The sequence below is a fragment of the Conger conger genome, chromosome 2 (assembly GCF_963514075.1).
Source record: "Conger conger chromosome 2, fConCon1.1, whole genome shotgun sequence".
NCBI lineage: Eukaryota > Metazoa > Chordata > Actinopteri > Anguilliformes > Congridae > Conger > Conger conger.
In genome coordinates this window covers 70055901-70077761 of record NC_083761.1, presented here as the reverse complement: position 1 = coordinate 70077761, position 21861 = coordinate 70055901, and the positions used below count along the sequence as shown (strand labels likewise).

General features: G+C 45.6%; 2 protein-coding genes across 2 annotated transcripts; one reads left to right on the top strand and one right to left on the bottom strand.

The window, feature by feature from the left end:
- The first annotated feature begins 1921 nt into the window (after positions 1-1921).
- On the top strand, positions 1922-7531 carry best2 (bestrophin 2). The gene is made up of 10 exons (XM_061230496.1): positions 1922-2073; positions 3212-3306; positions 3572-3805; positions 4618-4772; positions 5401-5478; positions 5638-5790; positions 5881-5961; positions 6338-6492; positions 6881-7268; positions 7487-7531. The coding sequence occupies exons 1-10, from the start codon at positions 1922-1924 to the stop codon at positions 7529-7531; spliced, it is 1536 nt and encodes a 511-aa protein (XP_061086480.1).
- Positions 7532-8307: 776 nt separating this feature from the next.
- Positions 8308-21589, bottom strand: LOC133121597 (protein Hook homolog 2-like). The gene is made up of 22 exons (XM_061230888.1): positions 21405-21589; positions 20469-20551; positions 19490-19562; positions 19310-19360; positions 18760-18892; positions 17797-17864; positions 17503-17565; positions 17186-17266; positions 15940-16103; positions 15602-15742; positions 15120-15321; positions 14518-14628; positions 14227-14314; positions 13805-13874; positions 13354-13491; positions 12962-13049; positions 12388-12422; positions 11976-12058; positions 11730-11833; positions 11521-11628; positions 11361-11432; positions 8308-11059 (listed from the first exon to the last, which is right to left on the bottom strand). Exons 1-22 carry the CDS (start codon positions 21447-21449, stop codon positions 10928-10930), a joined length of 2133 nt encoding a protein of 710 aa, XP_061086872.1. The 5' UTR covers positions 21450-21589; the 3' UTR covers positions 8308-10927.
- Positions 21590-21861: the final 272 nt, after the last annotated feature.

Here is a 21861-nt window from a genome sequence, read left to right as displayed (position 1 = left end):
GCGTCCCTGTGGAGACGGCACAGTGGATTAATCAAATTAGTTGTTGTAGGTTCTCGGTAATAATGACGAGGGACTTCTGCGATATACACGTTTTAGGAGTTCGTTTGGCAGTAGTGTTTCATACAATAGTTGACGTAAAATAAACGGCTGATGCCGTACTTCAGGTGCCGTTCAGTTCCCTGTACACCGAACGTCAGTGGTGAAGTGCGTGTAGGCCTATTTTAACAGTGGTCTGGTCTTTTGTAGTTAACCAATCACACGCGCTGTGCAGTCATGTTTTAACAGTGGGAGGCTGCGCTAACGAGCTCATAGGTTTTTCCCCCGGGGCGTTCCTACCACTGAACGCACTGCTGAAGTTCTGGGGATTTAGGTGGGGTTTTTTTGTCTCTTTTTTCACCCCCCTAATGTTATATTTCCAGGTAGATTTATACTATAACTTCCAGATTATTTCACAACTCAATTGACATTATTGCTTAATTCTGATAATTCTGACCACAATGCATCAGTTCACAAAACTGTTTTAGAAGGTTCTTTCCCAACAGGTTGTCATTCATAAAAGTTGCTCTCAAAAAGACGGTGTAGGCTATACTCTTAACTTGTTCCTTACATAAAGGCTTATCGCAACAAACACCGTTGCACAGCTATACATGTTTTTCCAAGTTTCGTCATTGAGTATCTTCCGCAAATGGAAAGGTGAATATTAAAGCCAGGCTTTTCCCCTAAGAGGTTGATTAACCAAACTTTGGAAATACCACTCATCGGTTAACTGCTATAGTCTCAGCCCACATTTGATTTCACAAAACCAAACCGCACCTCCTGCTACATAGACGCTGAATATATGCAAACGCGGATTTGGTGAGGTGGCCATTGTTTGGGGGACCCGTGCAGAGAAGAGCATTTTAACCCAATAGAAAGTTGGAGCAGGAACGGGGAAATCCCAAGCGGCAGGTTCTAAATACTGCCAATAATAAAATCCCAATATTAAACCTAATTATTTGGATGTTTGGAAATTGAAAGAATCTTCTATAATTGGAATGTCCCGGTAAGTGGATGGGGAGTATAGTCAATTTAACGAAACAGTGACGTTTAAAAATGCGCGGTTGTTCATTAATAAACATATATAACTGATATTTTTGCGGGCATATGCAAGGAATAAAAACCAAAACTACAAACGTGCGTAGACGAATACATGTAATGCATTTTGTTACTTAAGAGACAGCAAATTCCCTACATTCCGTACCTCTTAACTACAAATATATATATAATTGTCATTGCCTAACTAGAAGCGTTAAAAACAGTTCGCTCGGTCTCCGTTCCTCCCCCACAAAAGCTGCATCTCACTGAAAAATGCTGTTGCGGGGTAGCCTATATGATATTATTAATGTGAGACTGCATTGTTTTTTTTTACATAACACCGCATCCTATAGTATGAACCATCTAATTATGGATATAATTTTGGTAGGCTATTTGTGTACATTATGGTCAACAGCTATAGTTGGCCTAATAAGGGTTTTATATAAAACGACGCGGATCGTTGTTTGTAGCCATTTGCAGCCTAAAGCACAAATGAAGCTTAACATTATTAAACACGCCAGTGTGTATTGTGATATCTACTTTAAAATGAAAGTATGAAAAAAAATGTATCATAGTGCCAAGTGCTTGAAGTTGTTAACATTCTTTAATTGCAACTCTTAGGATAAATTGCAACTTCCTCTCGCCAACCCTTATCACTATTGTGCAAACCTTTCTGTCCAACAGAAATTAGCAAAATAGCAGGAACTGATACTGGGATGTCTGCGACAATTTGAAGCGCTTTGACACCCAATGCACTGTACGTTTTTGGTGCCTGGAACGACTACTGACGGATCTGTCCTGCCTGAACCTACATCCCTTCATATTCTGAACTTCTGGCATTTTAATCATGACTGTCACCTACACTGCAAGAGTGGCGAACGCTCGCTTCTGTGGGTTCTCTAAGCTGCTACTGGCGTGGAAGGGAAGTATTTACAAGGTATTGTACAAGGAGTTCATTGCGTTTTTCGCAATGTACACCGCTATCAGCATCTCATACAGGTGAGTCATTTCGTGCTGTCTGACCCGATGAACAATACAAATAATGTAACGCAATGAAAAGAACGATGAACAGTTCTTTGAACAGTATACAAAACAACACGAGTCATTTTAACACCATGTGTGGTTAAGGACAACACCTTTTCTATTACTTTCAACACGGTTTGCTTTTAAAAGTCCCCCTTTGTAAAACATAATTTCTGTATTTGTAACAAAACATAGTAACTTTGAGAATGTGTCAGCTCATGAAAAGTGTAGGCTTCTGATGACAAGACAAATTAATAGAAACGAAAAGATTTATCTGGCATGTATTATAATACTCTAACCAACAACAGATTTAAGGTTAAATAAATATAAATATGTACAATATATACAATGTAAAGTGTATAATAAATACAATATAAAATTGAACTTAAATCAATCTCCCCTTCTCTCTCCTCTCTTGTGTATCTGTGTGTTTGTTGGGACAGTAACCACATATTGTGTGTGGAGCCCCTCTCTCACACATGGATGTGGATTCATGTATAATCATGCTTAATATATGTATAATGCATGTCATGACATTATCAGTGACACATTAAAATCAGTGTGGTAACCAACCTTACTCACACTGGGACTCACCTCACTGATAACATGTTGTTACCCAGCTAGAGACTTTCAAATCTTAAATTGAAATGTAGCCGACTCCTACATTTATTAGCCTACCTGGCAATAATACACATTTCCAATATCTCTGTCTAACACAGTTTTATGATACATTAGTATGAAAACATGTAGTTTTGCAATGAAAAGTAAAATAAAGATGTTTTAACATGATTGATGGGTGCAAGAGTTCAAGAAAACAAACATTTTGATGTTACATTTTTGTGTCTATGACCTTCAAGGGGCCAGAAAATAGTTCAAAATGTGCCAAACAACCCCGGTCTAGAATTTGACATTCTGCAAGGCAGTGAGCACAAGTCTTAACTAACCAAGTTAAATGTTTGATTTAGATTTTGTCACAACCGACAAGAGCAACACATTATCTGAGAAATAGTTCCATCAGAAACCCTATTATTTGATCCTATCATTGGCTACTGTGGCAAATGAGCAGAATATGGCTGTTATCTTGATTGCCTTCTGTCCTCCCTCTCAAACTCAGATTCTTTCTCCTGGATGATCATAAGAGGTACTTTGAGAAACTGGCCATATACTGCAACCACTATGCAAGCCTTATCCCCATGTCCTTTGTGTTAGGTGAGTTGTCTCCCTCCCCATCCTCTCCCTTTGCGCAGATAGTGGTATCTGTTCTTGTAGAGAGCAGTGTTATAAATAAAAACATTGAGCATGAGATAAAATCAGAACAAATATCAGAGATAAAAAAAAAAAAATCCTTGGTAAATCCAAAAATGAATTGAATAAAAAAAGGGATAGAAAATTAAGTAGATGAAATGGGATAAAATGAACGCAAGATATCTAGCATCTACCTTCCTCAGCCCCTCACTCCCGCTCACTCTCGTAGGTTTTTATGTGACATTAGTCGTAAACCGCTGGTGGAGTCAGTACACCTGCATCCCGCTACCTGACCGGCTGATGTGCGTGCTCTCGGGCGGCCTGCAGGGCGGCGACGAGCGCGGCCGGCTGCTGCGGCGCACGCTGATGCGCTACGCCAGCCTGTCTGCCCTGCTGATCCTGCGCTCAGTCAGCACCGCCGTCTTCAAACGCTTCCCCACCATCGACCACGTCGTGGAAGCCGGTAAATCACGTTGTGTTTGTGTTTTTTTTTTTTTTTTTAATCTGTAGAGTATTCGAAATATAAAAGCAGCCTACCTACACACGGTGCTTAGCTTACGTCACGAAGATAAAAGGTAGTTTCCAATTCTTTTGATGTTAAACTCGCCTACTTATTGAAGCCATTACACAAGCAAAGTTAATTCTCCCATCTTTATCAGTTCTTGTTGTCAGCAGAGAAACTGTAACAGTAGGCTACACATTGATTTTAGTAGGACATTGATTTAAAAGTAGGCCTAGCATTGTTTCCCTCACATACTCCCTTGTACTGTCTTGTTGAATCATGAAACACAATATCGCGAGCTGAGAATTATAAGGTTCTATCTGTGTTCTGCGTAGCCTACTTTTTAGATATCGAGCTTCAAAGATTCCAAAATGAATGCGCTCCAAGTATATACGACTTTTCAATTTAGCATTTTTAAATACTTTTAAATAGTATTTTTGTATGAAATTTCACACATGTATTTAATGCCCTATAAACAACATATTTATGACATTATTATGACAAGTTTTTGTCAAAAATGTCAGTTAGCACCTTAATTCTCAGATCGCGCTGTGGCAGTGCGTATAGACTTCCTGTTACTAAATGGTTTGAATGAATATGAGGTCTTTTGTAGGATAAGAGAATGCTATTCAGCGGCTTCCTTGAGTTCAAAAAGACCACAAAGAGAAAATTTCAGTATTGTTTCGCAGTACCTTCTCACACGTAAGCTACAGTAGTAATTCTGGTCTTACGCTCTACCTTTCGTAATTGTTCAACGCTTTTAATCCTGTCAGGGTTTATGACGAGGGAGGAGCGAAAGAAGTTTGAGAACATGCAGTCGCCTTACAATAAGTACTGGATGCCGTGCGTATGGTTCACAAACCTAGTGGCTGTGGCTCGCTGCGAAGGCCGGATCAAAGATGACAACACTCTGAAACTGCTGTTGGAGGTAGCGAGTCTCCTAAACATGGATAAAGAGTATGACCAAAATAGGGAATAAGATCAGGCAGAACACGAGGATTATTGAAATAATGATGCACTGGGAAGGTGTTAACTTCAAAATATATATTTCTATTTAAAATCTTTCTCCTAGCACAAAGAATAGTAATAGTCGCAAACTATATAGAATAGAATTAATAAAGTCCCATTATAATATAGAATAGATAATAGATAATATAATAGAGCCTGGCTCAGTGTAAAACCTTTTCAGCAGGCTTTCTGTTCCTTCTCAAGAGCGGCATGAAGAATAGGAAAAGAGAAGGGGAGAAAAGACATGAGAGTGCTAGAATATGAAGAGTAGAGAAAGATTGGTTGGAAGTCAACTGAGGCTAGCATCAGATCGCAAGGCAGGCCATATAGTAATATGCTTGATTCCAATAAATACATACAATGTGTAAGGAGGTGTGCTACTGTTGCAGGGCACGTGTTTTTATATGGAACCCTAGTTTGTGGCAGCTGGCCAGAATTGGCACCACCCACAATTTATTTGGCTATTTTCATTTTACTTAAAAAAAGATCCAAGGTCTTTCAAGGTGAACCGCCTAAAAACACCATAATTTCTATGTGTCTGTCCACAGGAGCTGAATGCCTTCAGAGGGAACTGCAGCATGCTCTTCCACTATGACATGATCAGTGTGCCTCTGGTCTACACGCAGGTCTAAGTGCACAGGCTCTTTGAATCTGAGGAAATGAAAACAGCTCCATTTCTTTTGCTATTTGAAGAGGAACATACTTTTGTTCCAAAGAAAACATTCTTTGTTGAGTTAATATCTACCCGAACATTACCTGAACATTTTCCTCTCGTCTTCCTGCAGGTGGTGACCCTCGCAGTGTACAGTTTCTTCCTCGTTTGTCTGATAGGCCGGCAGTTTCTCGATCCCACCCAAGGTTATTTGGGTCATGACCTTGACCTGTACGTTCCCATTTTCACACTGCTGCAGTTCTTTTTCTATACGGGCTGGCTGAAGGTGAGACTCACTTCCTTTAACGCTAGTGCCAGATTTTCTGGGAAAGGATTAAAATGTTGATCTCTCTCGTCTCTTCAAACTGCCGCCTAGGTAGCAGAACAGCTAATTAACCCCTTTGGTGAGGACGATGATGATTTTGAGACCAACTGGTTAATTGACAGGAACTTCCAGGTACATGTTCCTCTGTGGCTGTTCGATCGGTTTGTGTAAAACCTCTGAAAGGGGGACAGGTCTCTGTTGAGTTGATGCCTTAAGGCTCTCCTTCGTGTCTTAGGGGCAGCCTGTAGCGTAGTGGTTAAGGTAAATGACTGGGACACGCAAGGCCGGTGGTTCTAATCCATAATGAGATCTGCACAGCCGTTGGGCCCTTGAGCAAGGCCTTTAACCCTGCATTGCTCCAGGGGAGGATTGTCTCCTGCTTAGTCTAATCAACTGTATGTCACTCTGGATAAGAGCGTCTGCCAAATGCCAATAATGTAATGTAATGTAATGTAAATAAGAGTGTCTGCAAAATGCCAATAATGTAATGTAATGTAATGACGGTCAGGTGTCCATGATGGCTGTGGATGAAATGTATGGAGACCTTCCGGTTTTGGAAAGGGACCGATACTGGAACGACTCGAACCCTCGGCCCCCCTACACTGCTGCCACTCTGTTCGTCCTACGGAAGCCCTCCTTCCAGGGCTCCACGTTTGACATGGCGTAAGTCTCTAAACACGACAACTCTGCCACCACAGTGGAGGTTTCCCCATTGACAGCTATCCCACAGTTCATACTTGCACATAGACATGAATATATGACTATCCCAGTCTGGCCAAAATATTCCACATAAACGGAATTACTATGAACCAAAACAACCTGATGCGAGGCCATTTATGCCATGCCAATTAGGGGGCCATATTTCTGTCCAGAACCACAACCACTGCAAATGTTAAGACTGCACTAACTGCAATAGTACCATGTAGATTCTCATACACCACAGAGTTGTAAACTCACGCCTTTGGCACTTCTGCTTCACATGCCAAGCTCTGCGACAGCAGAAAAGAGCTCTGATACACCATAACCCTAACCCTCATCCTCTTCCCCTCAGTGTTCCCAAGGAGGAGATGCACTTCCAGCCCCTGGAGGACATCGCAGAGAACCTGGAGGAGTCTGGGAGCAGACACCCCAACCAGGCCCTGCTGGCCCGCCTGCTAAACTCCGCCCCGTCCCCGACCAGCCTGATGGGCGAAGCCTTGCGTCGAACCTCCGCCCAGCTCCAGAGACTGACGCGTCCGCCCAGTCCGGACCCCGAGTCCTCTGACTCCATCGGAGACGACGATGACGGAGGCTCAGTCCGTTCCGCTCAGGGCCAGGACACGCAGAGCACCATCTGCAGCTGCGGGGAATTCACCGGCCCACGCCCGATATCGCAGTTTGAGGGCGAGGAAGAGAAGGAGGGTGTGAACCTCTGGCAGAGGCGGACGGAGAAAGAAAAGGTGGATGAGAAAGAAGAGCATGAAAGCAGGAGAGGGGCATTCCAAATAAAGTCCCAAGATACTCCAGCACCTCCACCTCCCTTTCTCCCTCCGCCTTTAAAGCCTCAGGATTCAACCATTAACACTCCAGCACAGGCCCCAGGGCTCTTCCTCCACCCACCCCAGAGACAGGCCTCCACCCAGCCCAGAGCCATCCCCTCCAGCTCCCCTGTCCTCAGAATCAACTGCCCAACCCCTCCATGCGGCACAAGCATCTCAAATGAGGAGTTCTTCTTCAAGCCGATCACTGATCAGCCCAGGGCCACACCCACTCTCACAAAGCCGCCCAATGGGAACGGATCAAGACAGTCTCTGCTTTCAGTTCCAGCATTTTACAGTGAAGGTCTTCAAGAAAGAATGTCACCCCCGATAACAACCTGGTCAGCTCCAGCCAATCACAGTCAGCGTTTGCGAAGCCTGAGCATGGGGTCTGCGGTCCACGAGAGGCAGCAACCAGCCCAGTTATTTTCCACTGATGAGAACAACCATTAGTGCACATCAGTGGAAATAAAATGTAATTATCTTACCAAAGGCAGTAAGGCAACGGGCGTCAAATAGACAGTTAGCAGACTAGAAAATGAAAGGCTGAATCACGACTTCTTCAGTGATCCGTTTCAAGCCCATTTGCAGACTGCAGTGGATGTTTGCAGCTGAGACTGTGTACTGTTGCATTTAAATGTGATTGCCAAAGATCAGTGTGCACTTCCGAAAGGGAGACACTGGCATTCTAGCTGGAGATGTAATAATGGATAAATAAGAACATGGTAAAGGTACTAATGTAACAAGCTGTTGTGTATAGGATTCAACATATTAATGTATTAATTCAAATTTGTTCCAGCATGAAGATGATTATGTCACTTTTCTACATGAATTTTTGAAGTATATACTATAAAATAAAAAAAATAAAAAAAACATTAAGCAGTTTTCCATTGATTGAAGTTGTAACTAAAATGGGTAGCTGTTTTACACATCCAAAGATAAACAGCAGAACAATGACACATTCTGGTACCCAATGTCTGTTTTATTTGTAGTGCAAGAAACAAAACAGATGGACTGACTAAACCTAGAATTTGCACACGACCCCTCTATTCCTGATAACCAATTTCTAAAATAATAAAACAAAGTCAGAAGTCTAAGAAACAGAAATCCCTAGCAACCCCTTGGCCTTGTAGAATGGGTTACAGAAGTACAGCTATACAATGAACTTGGGTTTCTTACCAAAAGAGCTAAAACAGTGTGGAGTTAAATCAGTTTCACACACACAAACACACAGACGATACGGTCAGTTAGTAGGGATACAGATTTGAAAATTAAAATGAAACCATTAGCACAGTTAACCCAAATCAATGTTTGGAAGTATACACTTTATCCAGCACTTGATATCATATCATACTCGATATCAAGTACGATATCCAATATGCAGAAACATGTTGCGGGGTTCTCAGAAGCTCACTCATATATAGTTCACTAATGGGTTTCTAAGATTACGATTGGAACCCCAATGATTAACAAGCATTACATGGAAAGACAAATAATTTTACAAGAACAATATTTTAAAAAAGCTAATTACAGGAGTTGGGAAGAGCAGTTTTTGCACATTTCAGTCCAGAGAAAATACATTACAGAAACCAATTTAGGTCTGAACAAAGCCAGGTATCATTGGTAGTTTTCCCAAAGAATTGTCAAAAAAAGAAGAAAAAAGCAATGGATGTTAGGGTGTGACATTCATCTATGTGCACGAGGTACAACATGGGTTCAAAGCAAGGTTAGCTTCAGTGTATTTGCTACCAAACCGAGCATAGCACCTGTAATTATTGTAGAACAGTACTCTCCCAGGTAGTTTAAGTACAACAGCATTCTCTGAGGAACTCAGACCGGACTTTGATCCAGTTTTGCACATATACATTCATATTCCAAATGGTCAGAAGTTCTGTACACAAGGAACAGCCTCTATCATGCACTTCAAGCTTATCGGTGCCATCAAGTGTTCAAATTATCAAAGTAGCTAGGAAAAAGAGGTGGGAGTCATAAAAGCACGTCTCTCCATTAGATCAAGTTAAAAGTGCCCTTTGTTTATCGTGGGGAAGTTTACTAATCACTCAGAAGTGCAAGTCTAAAATAGGTATGGAGGGACAGTGACTCATCTGTACCACACATAATTTAGTGTCAGTGTACCATATACATAATGTAGTGTTAGAGGAGATACATAGAGGTGCACAATGGAACATCATGCTCATTTGTGCAGGCCTGTGCAATACCTGTTTTGTCCACTAAGCAGCACAGATTTCAGTTGCACACAAAAGTTCTTGAGGAACCTTGAATTATTCATTCATAGCAACTTGGTGAAAATGTTTTTTTTTTTTTTTGTCTTTTTTTTTTGTTTGTTTTTTTTTTTGAGAGAGAAGTTCCGCCAGCGTTTCAACTCCGTTTCAATGCAGTTTTACAAGACAGTGTGACCACTTCAAAACACACAAAAGGACAAAAGTAAAGACGACTCAAAACAAGTCAAAACGGTGGACAGCAAAACGGACCGACTAGCAGAGTTCCTTCTCATCTTAGGATTTTAAAGGCCTGTGGCATTTTGTTCAGACAGCCTGGTAGTATGACCACCAGAGTGAAATCCACAGCATCGCACATCACTTCAGTGAAATGGGGATGACGTCTTGATCAGTAAAATTCATAGCAATACACAATGTAATCAGAGTAAATAAAATGGACTACATATTTCAACATTTTAAAAGATTACCTCCTAGTAGAGTGCAGTGTCTAAATGAAGGTTTTTCTCCAGTTGAAGCGTATTCTGTGCTGCAGGCATTGTTCTCTTCGAACCTCTTTAATAGTGGTCTCGCCACCATTTAGCTCCAAAGAGGGAGCGACCATTTGCCTCAGATTAGCGTCATTCAGTCCCCCTTTTCCCCAATTATAAAGAAATTTAATTTCCATTGATAGAAACGGACTTTAAAAAGCCAAGAAACAGCAGGCTGGTTCCTCCTGTAATGTCTGTCACATCAGGCACAATTAATCAGTGTGATTAGTGTTCCAACATTAAGGCCTTTCTGTTCGGGCTCTCTACACTGTGCACTTCTTACGAAGGGCCGTTCAGACCACACCTATAATAATAATAATAATAATAATAATAATAATAATACTACAATAAAAACTATTTACAGTTTAAAAAGACCAAATCACAAATAGATGCACAGGAAATATGCAAGATTCTAATCGGTGTGCTCTTGTGAGATATTCTATATCACAAATTTATCATAAAAAAAAAAAAAAGATTAAATCCTGCAAGCTTGAGGCGAGTATGCGTTTGTTTTCCATGTTTGTGACCAGCACGAAAGATTGAAACATTTTCTGCAGGAATCAACCATTGCCAGTACCAGTATGAACCTGTAGAGGGAGCCAGTACCATGCCTGGAAAAAAATTAAAACCCAGAGAGCAGAGATCGTAGAAAAACACTGATGAACAGCAGGGGCCGCCAGAGAGAGCGAAGAGGAGCAGAGAAAATGGCCGACACAAACAGGGACACTGTGCTGCCATTCCTTCGCATGGTGCTGTACTGAGGCCATAAACCACTGCTCATCCTCCGCCCCGGGTCCTGGAGCCGGGCCGGCTCTTATCTGGGCTGCAGTCTGGAGGCCAGGCCCTTCCTGGCGTGGGAGGACTGTCTCTGCTGGGCCAGAAAGGACTGAGCCTGGCCCGGCGAGCCCGAACGGTCACCTGCCACCTTCTGATGCAGAGCCATGCCCTGCAAGACCAAGCAGAGCCACGCTGCACTGAGACTATGTGCAGAACAGACCTCCTTCATGTGAAACAGGCACTTCCCACATTGAGGCGGAGATGCTTTCATTAGATGTCAGGAGAAGATACAACGGGTGACAGTGTAACGCTGTTCAGTAGCACTAGCATAGCATTTTACGACAGCGGTTACGCTTTGCGGATTAGGTCCGAACTCAAGAGAAAATGAGACGTTGTATGTTGTGGTCTTCATGTAAAATGCAAGGACCTGACATCTCTGACTGCGGTCGCGCTCCTGAGTGAGCACTTACCATGTTGTACCAGGCACTGATGATGAGCTTCTCCTCCTGCTCGTGCCTGGACTTGGACTTCTCAAAGTCATGCTGCAGGGAGACAGCAGACAGCCAATCAGAGGCAGCGCAGAGCGCAGTGTGGCTCTGGGAGGGAGCAAAGGGAAGAGAGGCGTCTTACCTCCAGGTGCTGGATCTTGCGCTCCTTCTCGCTCAGCTGGTTCTTCAGGGTGAGCAGCTCAGGTGATAAGGAAGGGGACTGCTGTTTGGGGTCCAGCGTCTTAATCACCTGCGGACACACACACAGACAGACACACACACACAAAATGAAACTCCTGCACACACAGTCACAGGGGAGAGCGTACCCAGCGGGCCGTGTGGCTGGCTCACCGTGCGCGCCTTCTCCACGTAGCGCTTGTAGCGGTCCTCCATCTGCTTCATGTCCTCATCCTTCTTCTTCAGGATCTCCTGCAGCTCGCCGATCTTCCTGGCCACTGACGGACAGGGAGAGGGAAAGAGAGAGAGAAGACTGGTGTAACGTGGCCCATGCATCCAGCTGTGAAACAGGCGTGAACAGGGTCACATCTCCACACAAAGCCGTAATGGACCCTGGCAGAAAGGTGGAGCGGTGCTTACTGTTGTCGTCTACTTTGGGCTCCAGGTCGTCGATGTACTCCTTCTTCTTCTGCAGGTCTGAGTGGGCCTCGTGCAGCTTCTCCCTGTGTGGAGCAGATTAGGAGTTACCCTGGGACCGGCCCCATGCTGGCTGTATGCTCAGCAGCTCTGCAACAGTGGACACAGAAGGCTGCGCTGTGGTTCACCCTGGGGTATCCCAGGCCCCAGGCCAGAGCTCGCTCATCCCATGCTCACACAAGCATATGTTCACCCTGGGCTAAGCCTCCGCCACATCCATTTTGGCTAACCCCAAAAAGCCAGCTAGCCCAAAGCTAGCACTTTAGAATGTGGAAAGTGCGAACATTGGCTTAGCCCTGGGCTAAAGTCCCTCTCAGCCCCGGGCTAAGGAACAGACCTATGACGCCATACTCACAGATGCTCTTCCAGCTTCTTCTTCAGCAGGGATGACTGTGGAGACAGAGATACAGCAGGTTAAGAGCGCAGTGAGCCGTGCTCACAGCACCACACGCACCGGCAGGGCTGAGCTCTGAAATAATCAACGCACGTGCAGGCAGCGGTACTTACGATGGCCTGAGAGCGGGCCGGCGATCGATCGGGGGGGGGAGGAGGAGAGGAGACAGAGACATGCATGCGTTAAGGCTCATTTCCACAGCACGCCGGTTAGGACGTCCCACACGGGGAAATAATCAAAGGCCACAATCAAGAGAGAAATTACAGTCCCAAAGACCAGGGGGATCTGCTGGACGTTTCATTGAACCAGGATCCCTGTGGTCTGACGGGACCGGGCAGCCCATCAGATGGCAGTGCAGATGTTCACTAAATACAATCACCCTTACATTCATCACCACAAGCCTTCATTAGGGATGAGATTAACTGTAGTTTTTGTAAGAAGATCATCATGATCAGGGTTTTGAGATCAGGAGTGAGATCAGGGTTTTGAAATCAGGGTTTTGGTGGGACGGCTGGATGAAGGGGGCTTGACTCACATCCTCGGCCTTGCTGCCGTGCTCCTGGAGAGCCCTCTGCATCTCCTCTACCTGACAGCGCAGCTCAGACACCTGCTGCTGGCTCAACCTGGAGACAGAACGAGAGGAGGAGGGATGAGAGGGAGGGAGAGGGGGAAAGAATGAGAGAGGGGGGAAAGAGAATGAGAGGAGGGTGAGAGGGAATGATAGGGAGAGGATGAAAGCGGGAGACGGGCAGTGAACATAACCCACGTACAAGCTGTGGCAGCTGTCAAACTGGCACATTGTCCACCGCTCTCAAGCACATGCAATGTTCTCCACGTCATCTCAGTATAATCTGGCCCAGTGCTGTCCAACCCATCACACACCAGCAAAATCTCATCAGGGAAAGTAACAAGAACTCACACACACACCTGTTCTGGGTCTCCAGGGTGTTCTGGCTGCGCTGAGACTGCTCCAGCTGGCCCTGCACCTCCAGCAGCTGCTGCCTGTAGCTCTCCTCCTGTACACACAGCATGCGGTTCTCACTCTGCAGACGCGCCATCGTCTCCCTGGGAGGGAGGGAGGGACAACAGAACAGGAGGGAAGGAGAGGGGGCCAAGCCTTTAAACATCCACAGCAGATACAAACATGCCAGCCCTGCACTTAATGGACTTCCTCTCCAGACTCCTCGGGGCCTTGGCACTCTCGGCAGCCATTTTAATTGCTAAAGTCACATTACCAAAAAACTGAACAAGCACTCCAGACAACCAGAAAAATCATTGAGTACTTTCACGACCAGTGCAGTGCCACCCTTAGTTAACGGAACAGGCCTTGCATGGATATGCAACATGTGAAACAAAAGCACCCTATACAGGCACTCACTTGAACTCTGTGGGCATGATTTCAGAAGCCAGGTTTCCTACGGTGCTGGAGTCATCTTCACACAGGCCTCCTACAGGGGGTGACAGAGAGCAGGAGTCAGTGGAGGGCACATGCACTGCAACAGCTGCACAGCTCTTCATGTCCTGTAGGGCGCCCCCCATCTGCTCTCAGGTGGGCTTGTGTGGGTGGAGGCTTTCGATTCAGCCATTCAATTCAATGGACTGAAGACCACGATGGCCACTTCTTTTAGTGCTGGACATTTTAGTATTATTTAGGACTAAGACCCTGCTCATACCCCACTCTCCACAGGACTAAGACCCAGGTCATACCCCACTCTCTTCAGGATTAACACCCTCCTCATACCCCACTCTCTTTAGGATTAAGACCCTGCTCATACTCCACTGGGAGGCTGGGAGGCTCACCTGCTTGGCTCAGGCACTTCTGCTGTACCTGAGCACAGCGCAGCTCCTCGTTGTTCTCGCGCAGTGTGTCCCTCTCTGAGATCAGCCGCTGTGGACACATTTTTCAGAAAATATGGAATAAACCAAAGATCACTCCAAACTCCCCCTTTTTATCTAAAGCTTTAAAACCATTTGTGACAGCATATCAATACCAATTGTAAAGAAACATTTGCAGTCGATTTAAAAAACCCACCAGACACACACACACAGACATATACAAGTGCGTGCACACACATACAAACACACACTGACCTCCTTCTCCTTCTGCTGGGCCTCGTACTTGTCGTGCAGGTTCTTGTACTCAAACTGCCACTTCTCGGCCTTCAGGGCCTCAGATGAGTGTTTGGTGTGGAGCTCATGGACCTTTAGCACACACAGAGACAAACACACGGTCCCACACTCTTAACACAGCCCGGCCTCCACCAATATTCCTTCTATGTGAAAGAGCACAATATTTAAGCCCATCCTGCTCATATACCTGTATAATAATACACCGTTAATATCCGCTAACTGAGTTTGCCACCAGTTCACGCGCCCATGGCCATGGCTCAGACACTCCTCTGTGTTCACCAGGTCAGTCACTGGTAAGGCTTCTCCCTGCTTCATCTCCTGCTCTCTGCTCCGCCTCCCTCCCCTAACTCACAGCTTGCATCTACCAGCTAGGTGCGGACATTGGGTGCGAGACATCGTACACATCACAACATTTTTGTGTCATTACCATTTATACACAAAGTATGAAAGGACATGATTAATGAACAGATTTTGCAGTTTCTGTAAGGACATTGAGGGGGAAAAAGCATATGTAAAGGACCCTCTCTGGCTGAAACTAGCAGCGGTAGCCCCCGGCGGCTCACCTGTCTCTTGTAGGTGTCCAGCTGGCTGCGGACGGCGTTGGCCCGCCGCTGCTCCTCCTCTAGCTCGCAGGTGCGCTGCATGTACACGGTGTTCCTCTCCTCCAGGAGACGCACCTGCCTGCGCAGGTCTCCCAGGTCCTCCAGCTTCCGCTTGTACGTGTCCACCAGCGCCTCCAGCCGGCTCACGCGGTCCGAGGAGTGCCTGCGTGGAGGTCACAGTATTACTATATTGTCCAAATTACAACTTAAATTGGAACATGGGGAGACGTTAAATTAAACGCCTATACTGGAGCCGTGCACACTGGCGGAAGTGAGTAACGTCTCTTAAAACCAGGAAATGAGCTTCAAAAACGAAGTCTGGTTTTGGCGGTTTTTGTGGGGTACGAGGCGAGGGGGAGCAGGGGGTGAGCCTCCCCGTTTGTTGCCCTCCCTGTTGCCCTCCCTGTTGCCCTCCCTGTTGCCCTCCCTGTTGCCCTCCGCACCTCAGGATGTCCATCTCGTCCTTGAGCGTCTGCGCCTCCTCTGCCAGGCTGGTCAACTCCTCGTTGCGCTGCTGCAGATCCGAGACCTCCCTCTCCAGCGCCTCCTCGCGCAGGCGGAGGTCGTCTCGAGCGCCCTCCAGCCTGTGGAGGGACGACACACAGCACTGCATTGGTATAGTCTGTACACTATGTAGTACAGCAAGTTAGATTAAGCAGCATGTAGTGTAGCACAGCCAAGTGTGTTGATACAGGCAATCTGTTTAGCACATGGCATCAGTATAGACATTGGTTTTGTAGTACACTGTGGTGGTGTAGGCGAACGTTGTGTAAGATCGCACCTGAAGTTCTCCTCCTGCAGCTGCTCCATCTGGCTCTGCAGCAGAAGCAGCTTCTTGCCGGTGATGGTGGAGGAGGCGTTCTGGGGGTCCGAGGAGGACAGCCGCTCCTTCAGAGAGAGCAGCTCTGCAGCCAGCAGGGCCTTCTCCTCCACAACCACCGAAACCTGAGGGACCACAGACACAGACACAGACACAGACACAGACACAGACACAGACACAGACACAGACACAGACACAGACACAGACACAGACACAGACACAGACACAGACACAGACGAGAGAAACGAGTGAAAAAGCATACTGAGACGTACAGAGACTTTGGACCGAATGACAGGCAATTACTAAACAGAAAGCGAAAAATAACAGCATGCTCCTCTGTACCCGATAAACAAGAGGATGTGACCTGTATTTCATTGGCAGTCAGTGGCAGCTGGCATTCACTTCCAGTACTGCTGTTGTGTTAGAGCAGGCGGGGGGGGGTCACACACAGACCCTTTTGTTCGAGCAATTAGTAGAGGAGACGAGACTGGGACAAATCCCACCCCAGTCAGCAGCAATGCACATGTGATTAAATGACATCATGCCTGCAGGTTTGAGTTCACGCAATTCTGACTTTCAAAAGGGGAGGCCGAAAAGCTGCTGCCTCATCATAGCCCCTCCTTCGCATTTAGCATTAACATGCTTTGCTTTGAGCCCTGAATCAAACTGGTGCGTTATTGGTCATGCCATTACAGTTCAGAGTGATGACAGATGAAGACTCTGGTAACACATGCGAATACATCCAATGATAGGCCTGCTCTACTTGAACTCTGAGGGATTACGCAAACTGGTGTTGGAATTCTAGCTGAGAGGGTCACTCACCTTATGGACATCTCAGCAGCCTGAACCCTCCACAGCCCTACACTGAACAACTTCACAGGACAAACGGCTTGCTTTAGCATCACACAAGTCACACACCAACTGCAAGCAGATGCTTTATGATACTAGTACAGTGAGTTTTCGGAACACAACCACACCAGTCATCTACCCAACGGCCACACTAAAACACTAAATATGCCTGTGTTGGAAAACATGCATGGGAACACAGATTTCCATATGCACTGGCTAGAGGTACAGTTGGCAGGAAAGGCAGGAACAGAGATTTTGGAAAAGTGACACACAGCACGGTACAGGGCAGCAGGTCCACGCACTGAGCATGCCCCATGCCCTCTGACCTCCTGGCCAGTGAGGTCCTCTCCCATCTCACCTGGTGCTCCAGCTCCCGGCAACGCCCACTCAGGTCCTCCTTCTCCTCCACCTCTTCGCTGAGGAAATAGTACTTCCGAGACTGTAGGGACAGGCAGAGGAAAAACAGGAAGACAAAACAGAAAGGGAGATGGGCAGATTAACAGATGCAGACAAGTTGCAAGACAACTTAGATAAGCAAAAAAAAAGAATGCAACGGAGATAAAATTCCACAGGCGAAACGAGTCTGTTCAAGAAATACAGCATGTAGCACACAAGTCTGAGTTCAGCACTTTCCTCCAGATTGTAAGCTCAAGGCAGAACAGTACAGAGCCTCACCTGATAGTCAAAGTCTCCATACGTCTCAGGGCTTCCTGGTTCTACAGTCTCTTTAGTCAGCAACTAGAACACAGCAAAAACCAATATCACCAAAAACCCATACTATACAATACTGAAAGTTCTATGGTCACATAGGTTTTCGAATAACACTTTAGACATGACTACGTACTAATGACAGAAAAAAAACTTCAGGGAAAAACCTAAACTACATTAGCAGCAAAAGAGGACGAACAGAAACTGTTGGGTATAGCACAGGATCACACAAGTGTCGAAGAGGAGTCGTGACACTCTCACCTCTTGGATGGCGGTCATGACAACGTGCTGGACAGACTCCTCCAGGGTCATAATCTGCTGGATGTGCTCTGGAGGAAGAGACCAGCCGTGACGAGCAGTTTCTACAGCGGAGACCGACACCCCATCTCCCCAGGCCCCCAGCACCCACACAGCACCAATCACAGGCTCTGAGCCAGCCCCGCGCTCTCCAGCTCTAACGCGCTCACAAAAGGGCCCCGTTTTGTTTGGAGATGAAACAAAGCAGAGGTGGGCTTTACTGTCTGTGTTCAGGACCGACCTTCGCTGTGCATGGTGGTCATTTCCTGCTGACTTCTGCAGATTCAATAGTGAACCACTGAACACAGGCTTTTGTAGGTACGGCCTGAAAACGCCAAAAAGTATTTTGTCCCGAGTTATCATGCTAACAAGAGCACACATTTCAAACAGACAGTCCTCAAGTTCGACCTGCTGAAAACATCGTCACGTCACAGAAACTAAAGTGCACTTTGAAGTAAGGTGTGAGAGATCATTCCTTGCTTACTTGACTGCGGGACCTACCACACATTTCAAACATAGTCCTCAAGTTCGACCTGCTGGAAACATCGTCACGTCACAGAAACTAAAGTGCACTTTGAAGCAAGGTGTGAGACATCATTCCTTGCTTACTTGACTGCGGGACCTACCACACATTTCAAACAGACAGTCCTCAAGTTCGACCTGCTGAAAACATCGTCACGTCACAGAAACTAAAGTGCACTTTGAAGCAAGGTGTGAGACATCATTCCTTGCTTACTTGACTGCGGGACCTACCACACATTTCAAACAGACAGTCCTGAAGTTCGACCTGCTGAAAACATCGTCACGTCACAGAAACTAAAGTGCACTTTGAAGCAAGGTGTGAGACATCATTCCTTGCTTACTTGGAACCAGTACTGACCTACATATATACAGCCCTGAAGCCCTCTCAAAGCTATCCCAACTCACCTTGTTTCTTCTCACAGCTGACAGCACAGCCCAGCACCAGCTGCACAAGCTTTCCTAGTTCAGTTACGTCTCCCATCTCCCCAATCAAGCAGACATCCGGAAGATGCTCATCTGACACCGGGTGGCCCAACACCTGTGCAAATGATAGAGTTCAGGCAGTTAGCGGTGGGCAGCGCAGCGAGATCATACCGCAGTAAATGTCAAATACTTTCCTATGGTAAGAGTGCAGTAAATGGTTGGCATTTACATAGTGCCTTTGTCCAAAGCGCTGTACAATTGATGCTTCTCATTCACCCATTCATACACACACTCACACACCGACGGCGATTGGCTGCCATGCAAGGCATGCCTGGCAGCCGACCAGCTCATCAGGAGCAAATGGGGGTAAAGTGTCTTGCTCAGGGACACTTCGACACAGCCCGGGCGGGGGATCGAACCAGCAGCCCTCCGACTGCCAGACGACTGCTCTTACTGCCTGAGCCATGTCGACAGTGTGTGGCTTCAAGCAGCCGCTGGTGTGAAGATGGGGGTGCCATTAAGCGATACTCACGTCGTGGTAATACTCCAGCATGCTCTGCAGGATCTTCTTCAGGTTGCTCACCTGGAGAAACGGCAACCAAACGTCTGTCTGAAAACGCTTCCCAACAACAGCTAAGCTAACTGCAGGCCGTAGTTCCGCCACAGACTGACTGGGCCTGGCTCGGTGAAAACAAAGCTGCTCGTCTCATACCTTGAGTCTCCAGTTGGCCCCACTCTCCTCCTTGATTCTGCCCAGCCATGTCTCATTGAACCAGGAGGAGTCTCTAAAACACAGGGCAAGAACCACACGATGAGCCAGAGCGGTCATTTCCAACAGATAATCGAAATATAGTGATATTCCAACGGTTAAAAAAAAATTAATTGGCAGAAACAGAAAAATAATACAAAGAAGCACATCTCTTCATTATGCACATCTGAACTATGCCTTTGGTAAAACATGGCAGTTTCATTAATGCCGATACGTTTTAATGTTTTTAGAAACATGCCTTGAAAGTGTACTTCTTCATTTTCATCAGCACAAGTTGCATTCACCTCCACACAACTATAATATAAATGCAATATGCAATGTTTTGCTTATAAATGCGTGTTTAGAGTAGAGTGTTTATTTAGAAAATCGAATGCTGAAGTAATGCCTGTATTCACAGCATTTTGTGTTAGTCTGAGCAGAAGACTGCAAAATGTCAGGTGATTTACACAAAATGGCCCAAGAACAGAGTCACATGCAGGGCATTTTTGTTACCATTTCTAGAGTTAGGTCTAATCAGAGGACTGGATGATTTGCCTTTATAGGCTGTACCAGATTCCAATGGATTAAGTGCAGCTTTATATTACCAATATTTGGGGCTGGACCACAGTGCCTTCTCCAAAACTAACGGAGCTTTCAAAATACAGAGGCTCTCTGACAAATGTCCAAAATAAAATTACTAGAAAACATGATGCCACACTTCATCATGTCCATCAAGCTTCCAGCAACAGTCTGTTCAAACCTGAATAACCTTGCCTCAGTGGAAATCACTGTATTTTGAGGAAAACTACAACTCATTTTCCACACTTGCTGTTTTGTGGGCTTTCTAGAAAAGCCTGGGGGAATGTGGTTGACCACTCGCTCCCTCCTCAGCTGAAAAGCAGTCCGTGCGGAATTCCAACAGCCCCCCAGTTGACGGGCTTACATTCTGTGCAGCACGTGAGCGATGGCCACCCCACTGGTCAGGTCCTGCTTGCTGCTGCAGCAGGGAACCTGAAATGTCTGCAACTGGGATATCGGGAGACAGGGAGAAGGGCAGATAATTCCACAAAGAATTAGAAGAGAAAGGTGAGAAATTCGTGGAACAGTAAGAACGACAGGAAATGGGAAAATATACCTGTACGTAGATAAATGATGTTAGGTGATCAGGGGCAAGTTAAACGTAACGATACTATTTGGTTGGCTACGACTAGTACGCAGTTTAGTAGCTAACAAAGTAACTTAGAGGAATCAGTTTCCTCCTAGGGAGCAAAATAAACACTGCCAGCTTGATAAGTTAAATGTAATATATATTGCTTGTATGCAAGTTAAGTTAGTTGAAGGCTTTGTTGTCCTGTTAATTAAACGAGGAAAAAAACATTTTCTGCTCGGGCTTCTAGTATAGATAGTTGTCTTGCGTGACACTGTTAGCTACTCGATCCCACTGTTCGAGAAGCAAAAATACCCCCACGTTAATGCTAGCTAACGTTGGTGTTTTTATTACATGTCTATCGTCATCAAATTATAAAAAAATAACAGATGCCATATCGTTTATAGTTAAGGTTAGTTAACGTTATATAGCTATCCATTATTGAAAGTGGAAAATATCGCTCTAGTTGGCGAAGCCAAGACCAGCTGTAGCAACATGTCAAATGTCCCCGGCTACCTAGCAATTTCCAAAACGAGTTATTCAGCTTGTCAACTTTTTTCAGTTTCCACAGCAATTTTTATGTTGTTCACCACCAACAAAGAATCCAACGATAGGATTAGCCCAGCCACCTGTTCCTGAAAGCAGGCTAGCAACAGAAAACAGCCACGGAGAGCAAAATTGAACCAGTTCTATTCCCCAACGTTGTATCGATATTATAGATGATTGCCTTACCCAGTTTAGTAATGAGTCGCAAAGCTCTGCTTTATTAAGACTCATCGTGGTTCGTCTGTGAAATATGTAGACAACTTAGCTAGCTTACTAGCTACTTAAGTTGCTACTTTGTTTTGCTTGCGACCCAGTCCAGGAATGGCCTCCCCTTGCGTAATTTAATACCGTGTACTTGCACTAAAACCCCACATGAAAGGGGTGTGTTATAGAGTTTTGGCCATGATTTGTGGCTGCTGATTGGATCTCGACAGTATGGTCTTCTTGACCTCTTGTGGTCATATCAAAAAACACAAAAGCCCAACTCTCGCGTTTTTCCTTCGTCAGTAAATAAACGATGTGGCCTTTGTACACGCAATTGCACCGTGGAATTCACCATAGCAACAGATTTGATAAAGGTGACCGTCTACTTGCCTATATAAAATTTGCTGTGGTACCCCGAGGACCAAGGACTGACAATCCC